The sequence below is a fragment of the Montipora foliosa genome, unplaced genomic scaffold, assembly GCF_036669935.1.
Source record: "Montipora foliosa isolate CH-2021 unplaced genomic scaffold, ASM3666993v2 scaffold_458, whole genome shotgun sequence".
NCBI classification, from domain to species: Eukaryota; Metazoa; Cnidaria; class Anthozoa; order Scleractinia; family Acroporidae; genus Montipora; species Montipora foliosa.
In genome coordinates, this window is record NW_027179765.1 from 790,001 (window position 1) to 797,221 (window position 7,221).

A 7,221-nucleotide genomic window follows, 5' to 3' on the forward strand; every position below is an offset into this window, starting at 1 on the left:
CGTCGAAAATATTACGCATTGCATGAATGGCAGCCTCACTGCGCATGCCTGCAGCAAGCCACTTGCGTCAACGACATCTGGTTTTGTTATCATTATTATTATTATTATTATTATTACTATTATTATTATTATTATTATTATTATTATTACTATTATTTTGTAAATCTTTTAATGAGTGGGCTGCGAAGTATATTCCCCCCCCCCCCCCCCAAAAAAAAAAAAATTCTAAAAAAATTAATTCTAAAACCGCTAAAATTGCTTTCCTTTGTTTCCCGCCATAATCTGCGCGCGAAAAATGATTGACTTATTATGTTAATCACACGTCAAAGGGTTGGGTGTCAATTGACAGCCTTCACGTTCGATGTGCTACTTTACCACGTGCCCGAACGCTGATTGGCTCAGCATAATTCGCTTTCAAGTAGGAGGTGGAGATGTTCAGCAGAAGCTCGACTTTCTAGAGTTTATTTTGAGGCCAAAATTACAACTTCTCAGACCTCCTGTCCTGACGAGTTTTAAGATACCGCTTTCAAATTTTCACTTCTGATAGATGATTGTACTACCCCAAATCATGTGTGAGGAAGTTTTCGTTTGTCTTCGCAGACTGCTTTTATGGTTTTTTTTCTGTCCAAATTAAGTATCAGATGGGAGTTTTGACTTGCGTGATATTTCCTTCAATTCTTTACATACCAAGAACTCGTCACTCTTTATTGGAGTGTATTCATCTGTGACTAAGATACGACAAATACCGGTTATTTTCGTAATAAAGTGAAGGGGCAGTAGCTCCTGCAGCAGACTCGGTCGTTTTGAGTTTGAGGACTCAAAACTAAAAGGCAATATTAAATATGAAAAAACTAAAACTTTATTCAAACAATTCAATCTATAAATATTATATATAGTTCGACCCTATACAAAAAATGGCGGCACGACAATTTTACTTTTCCGCGGACACCTCATTTTCCTTTACCGAGACCTTAAGTATTATGAGCAGTATTTATCATTTAAGGGTAACTGGGAGATGATATTGATGAGCCTTTAACCCTTAGAAAAATCTGCGATCAAAGAGCCTCGCGCTAAAGGAAAACAAATCGTGTTCTTAAACATTTTTAAAAATCAAAAGCCTTCTTTTGTCTAATGAACTTGTAACCCTCAGAAAATTCTTGAAGTTGATTAGATTTATCCTCTTGTTTCCGTTACCTTCAACACGAAGACTAAGAAAATCAGACTGCGAATCTCTCAAGGTGGCAAATTCAAGTCGTAATCCATAATCCATCTGGTCTTCAGGCTCAATCTGAGAAATTTGGAAAGAAGCTACAGACTTGGCTAAGTCTCCTATCCACTGAACACGTTCAGCCAGGGAGGGGACCTCATCTCGTAGGCCTGGGTTTGGGATGACTTCGCCATCTTTTGTAACTGAAAGAATGTACGAGGCAAGGTAACCGTTCCTCCATATTCCAAAAACCAATCTTTGAAAATCAGCCCTTGATGGACGGTGTTTATTCAAAATCCATTGAAACAAAGCATGGGATCCTTGGAAAGCTCTTACGGGATGTGGCGATAGTCGGACAATTTCAGCACCGAACCCTGAATGGCAACAACATATAAAGACTCGGTGAGGTTGTTAAAATCAGATCCAGAGGACCTTTAGTTCCAAAAAAAAGTAAGACATCATGAAATGAGCAAATTAAAGAGGTCGTCGTCACAAGCTTCCCATTGGCAAGGGAGAAGAAATTAATTTTCGCCATACGTTCACTGAATTTCTGTTATCAGCCACATACTTAGCTATGGGAACTGAGTATGGCAAATGTCGAGTTATTAAAATATTATGGGGGAGCAAGGTTTCTGGTTCAAATAACAAACAAACAAAGAAGGAATACGTCATTTTTTGGATGCGAGATGATTAATACACAGTTTAGCCATGGTTAGTTCCTCGTTACTTTCCACGTCATACCCAACACGGGGTAACAAATATAATATTTGAATTAAATTTCATAAGCTACCGACTTTACTGTAAATAAATTAGTGTAAAACAAACAACACCATCCTTCACAGTTGCAAAATTTAGGAGAGAACGTTTGTATTCTCTTTGCTATTTTTAGGATTACATAAAGGACGCCCTTAAGGCAACACGTACGAAATCACCATTTTTAATAAATAAACTAAGAGTACAACTATTTACTGCTGTTTTTCTAGGGATTCCACCTTGAAAGTGAGATTCAATAGCAAGCAATATGGCATTAAGAAAACAAAATTAACTGATTGACAGACAAAAGTAGGCAATGCTATGTCAATGACCACTGATCATGGCTATCGTGGATCCACAGCTACCTTGACAATGTTATGACGAAATTCATGATCAGTAACAGGACAGACGCATGAAAAACTGGCATCAATTTGTTAATTCTCAACTGGAATTAAATAGCAATCACCTGTACACTTTTGGACTTAAGGAAATAGTTAATTTTGTTTGTCTTTTTGTTTGTTTTGCTCTGAAAATGCAAGCGAACAAGTGTTTTTTTTTTAATCCGTTTGCTCAACTGTTTTTCGATGTGCCCCGACACTGACAAGAAAATTTTGCCCCTATGTTATAAACACGTAATCGCAATGCGTTCTCGTAAATTAAAATTAAGGAGAAATATCACTAGCTTGTGTTTTCAGAAGTTTGTTTAAAGCACGGACAGGTAGTTTGAAGTTTGTCCTTTCTTGGTTGCCGTATTTTGTCATTCTTGTTCCAAGCCAAGTTGACGTTGTTTCAGTGACGAAAATCAAAATGTGATAAAGTGGAATAAAGTACATGAATAAAACTCTTTTTTGACCTTTAACTGGCCAAGTTTCCTAACGATCTGTCATATCACGAATTAGTACGTCTGTGATTTCTAATTGTAGTGTGATTCCTATTCGCTTTGGCTTTTGACAGTTGACTCTGAAATGGCTTTTTTTTCCCCTTTCCGTTCGCTTGCTGCGGATTTGTTTGTTTTCTTTTAAATCTCGTGCGATTCCAGAAAAATTCATTGCCTAACTGGTGAATTCCACAGTAAATTTCACTTGAAAAACCGACATTACACTCATCGCATAAGTTCGTCTAGTATAAAGACGGGTACGGGTCGCATGATGCATCTGGACGAACATTCCAGTTTAGTGCGTCGTGGAAGACGAACTACAGTGAATACCGTAAAGACAAGTGTATAAGCCGCACCCCCAACTTTCAAGCATGATGTTGGAAAAAAAAATAAGGACTCCATGTTACGTATGGAAGCTACCGATCAGAGAAAATTGGTTGCTAAACGAGAGTTTAACAACCCCATGGACAAACACGCCGTGAAAGTAGTGAGGGGCAATGAAACGATCGGCCATTTGCCTCGCGAGTTCTCCCGAATAGCCTGGTATTTTCTTGCACCTAGTGGTGATATCAATGCTGAGGTGATCGGTCGTAGACGACATTGTAAGCAGCTGTGCGGAGGAATGGAGATTCTATGCCAGTTAGAGTTGAACTGCTCAAACAGAACTACTGGCGAGCAAGATTCGAGTTTAGAACCTGAAGATCCAAACCTTCTACTGAAAGCAGTGATCAAAAACAGGTCTCTCTAGAATAAATAAGGTCTCTTTCGTTTTACAATGATAGAAAAACCGAACATTTTAAGGACCTAGCTAAAAATGACAATACTTCAGCCATTGCTGACCACGACAAGGCCACTGGACATAACATCAAGTGGGATCATTTTGATATTTTAGCGAAGGGCAAAACACACTATCATCGTAAATTAAAATAGACCTTATTTATTCTAGAACTTGAGCCAGCTTTCAACGTCAACGTCGAAAAATAAAAGCTGATGCTTTATTAATCTTTTCTGTTATTATTATTATTATTATTATTATTATTATTATTATTATTATTATATGTTTTACTGTTAAGTATTTGCTTAATGTAGGTTCCAGTCCCCTCATCCGCTTTGTTATATATAAATAGCTGTTCAACGGTTACTTTTAAAAATGTATGTAGAGCACATACGAAACTTCAAGTCATAATCAAAATGAACAAGTTCATTATGTTTATCACTGCTGTTTAGGTCTCAATATGTTTAATCTTTAGTTACTGAAGGTTTTCAGTTCAATTTGTGGCCCTTACAAGCCGGTTTACTTCCTCTGAAAGCAATGGTTTCGTGTATAAGCCGCACCCGCGATTTTTGGCTCAAAACTTAAGCAAAGAGGTGCGGCTTATACACAAGTCTTCACGGTAGTTTGTCCAGACGCATTATGCCTATCTGCCTGTCTTTACACTTACGCAGAAACAAAATATTTGCCCAAGTTCGTTGCAGACGGATTATGCGTCTTTTAAGGATCACCGGTCACGTCTTTACACTAGACGGATAAAATGAGAGGCGTAATTCGTCTGGACAGATTATGGGGCGTCTCTAGGCCATTGCTTGATGTCCAGATTGGGGTCGGTGTGTCAACGACGGTGTATGCATGGTCGGTTTATCAATGATGTACTTTTGGTTACTGAATTGTGTAGAATGGGGAAGAGCAAGAAATCAGATGAAAAGAGGAACGGTGACCCACGGTAAAGTGATATTAAGTCTACCTTGTTTTGTTTTATGGAACTTCCCATTTTACGTTTCGAAACCTAAATGGTTTTTAAAATATTTTTTTTCTCTTTTTAAATAGTGACAGTATTCTCTAAAACTGTAAAAGACATACGTATAGTAGTCTCTGCGCCAAAAAAAAATCAATTTTCAAGTTCAAAAGATGGAGTGATATCCACGTTTTTAAGTTCGCTTTTGGTTGCATGTTTTCATATCATACTGCCTTTAAAGCGCACAAAATGCAGTCTCAGACAAACTAATTTTCAAAATTTCCTGGTGAAGCATGCCCCTGGAACGCCCTAGAGGCTGGCATCTCCGGCGCTCGTTTTGTCCGTCTCCTCGTTGGATCGCACACTCCCACAAAAAAACAAAAAACAAAAAACAAAAACAAAAAACAAGAAAAAAAACCTGCCAACGGGACTGAGTTATCTGTAAGTATAGGCACGTTAAAAAAAAACAAAACAAAACAACTTGCTATTGGCTCTTGGAACTTAGAAATTTCCGCAACCAACCCGGCTATGCCCTGCAGGCCAGGCTCTGAATTTGTGAAAAAAGCCACTGACAATAGCACTGCTTTTGGAGACACATCGTCCTCGTGAGAATTGAGAATACAGTCGAATGCATAGAATTTATTTTGTTTTGGTGCAATGTCTTATATCGTCACATAACCACGTTATGGTGTTATTGTGGTGTTTTGGGATAATGTTCTAAAAATTGGTGTCAGTTATGAATAATCAAAAAGAACTTAAAAAGAATAATGAATAATGGAATGAAAAACCCAAAGAATAATGAATAACCGAGGTCCAATTATTCAGTTTCCACCCCTGAACCTAGGAGCAAATACTATTGATAAACTCGGTTAATTATTCATGTTTTGTGGTGTATATTAAAACAATTATTCACCTCAGTGCCGGTGAATGTTGTAGAATTATTATCCACCACAATTCACCTCCACTTCGATGAATAATGATTATCTATTATTTTGAAGAATGCATGGCTGAAGGTTTCTTTTTTTTCTTTCTTTCTTTCTTTCTTTCTTTTTTTTTTTTTTTTGGCTTAGTAACCAATGTACGGCGGGTAATAAATGTTTTTTGTCACTTATTTCTAGTGGAAAAAAGAAGTTGATACATTTTTTGGCTTAAGTAATAGGTAGAATGCTTAGTTCTTTCTGTTTCTTTCTAAAATAATATAATTAATGAGCATATCTTAGACGATAATCAGACAGTCGGAGCCTACAGAGGTGCAGTGAAACTTCCTTTCTCTCGTAGAAAAACTTTGTCAATCGAGCCAAATATTTTTGTACCTAAGAAAATTAAGTTCTCAAATAGATCAACGTCATCGTTCAGTGATCTCTTGCGTGGCTGCCAACTTGCAGTCTTTATGTGATCCCTTTACAGTAATGGTCAATAAGTAAGGTGATCTTGCAGCTGCAAGTCTTTGCTTTGACAAACGTGTGGAGACCCAATTTACGATGAAAGGGGTTACTGATGCTCAAAACATCTCTTACGGTAGTTAACCCACCTTTATTATCTCGCTAGATTAAGCTAAAGTTTCGTGTCAAATAAAGAAAGATAGCAAAACGTGAAAATGGTTGCATAAAAATACAAATTAAATATGTAGCAACAGCTGTCAATACACATCTTAGTGGAGTACTGTTTAATTTCGGAGTGAATTTAACGGACCTCAAAACTTGAGGCTCGATTTTCAAATGTAAAGATTCAAATGTAACGAAGATTATATTCAGTTATCTGATAATTACTGGCGACAAAGGTGGCGTCATATCTAAATTAAGGAATCATTTAACACGGTTGAAAATAGATCGTCCTAAATTGCAGTTTGGCAATGAAGAGACCCTTCTTCAATTGTACTGTAGATGCCATGACCATCTTATTAGCCGTTAACTGACAGCTCTGCTTTTGACGGGAAAACCAACAGGGCATACATACAAACAGTTAGAGCCTTCCGATAAATGTTAAAAGTTGGTCTAGCAAGTCGTGTGATTCTACCAACGTGGAAACTAATATACATACTTACTTACCTTTATAAACTAGTGAAAGAAGAAATAAAACTAGTCCTTTCGACATTATTGATCCGCATTTTACAACTGCCGAACAATTCTAAGAAAACGGAACAACCACACTTCCCAATAGATTAGAATGAAAAGCGAGTTGGCGGAGTATATATATCTTAGTCATAAAAATTTCAATTTCCTCGATTGTGGTTGCTTTAAAAACTCCTATTTTCCAATAATTCACCTGAATTTCAAGTTGTTATCAGACAGTTTGTTATTGGACAGTTGAGCCACATTCAAAGTTGTAGGTTGAATCAACCAATCACAACCTTGGTTTCAACACCATAGAAACAGTATACATTAAACAATTTTATTTTTCCTCTCCTTTGCCAGTCTTTTGATGCAAATTTTCCATTTCTTTCATCGAAGACGATTTTATCCCAAAAATCGGCTTGATTCGATTTTGTCCACTCTCACGTGAATATCGACAGCGAACGATATAGCATAAATGCCCAAAGTTTCAAAACAATCTCCACATGCTTAATTAGAGAACAACCCACCTTTCACGAAACACCCGCCGCTTTCTCCAGTCTAAAGAAGCCTTAGCTTTTGGGAAAGGACACGACCGTT

At 37.3% G+C, this 7,221-nt stretch overlaps 1 protein-coding gene across 1 annotated transcript in view; it reads right to left on the reverse strand.

The window, feature by feature from the left end:
* The window catches only part of LOC137989388 (uncharacterized), a 38,347-nt gene extending 31,535 nt beyond the window's left edge, over window positions 1-6,812 (reverse strand). The window contains exons 1-2 of the mRNA XM_068835215.1: window positions 6,619-6,812; window positions 1,195-1,581 (exon numbers count right to left, since the gene is read on the reverse strand). Of these exons, the coding sequence (XP_068691316.1) occupies window positions 1,195-1,581; window positions 6,619-6,664 (433 nt within the window). The 5' untranslated portion in view covers window positions 6,665-6,812. The remainder of the gene's footprint in view (window positions 1-1,194; window positions 1,582-6,618) is intronic.
* Window positions 6,813-7,221: the final 409 nt, after the last annotated feature.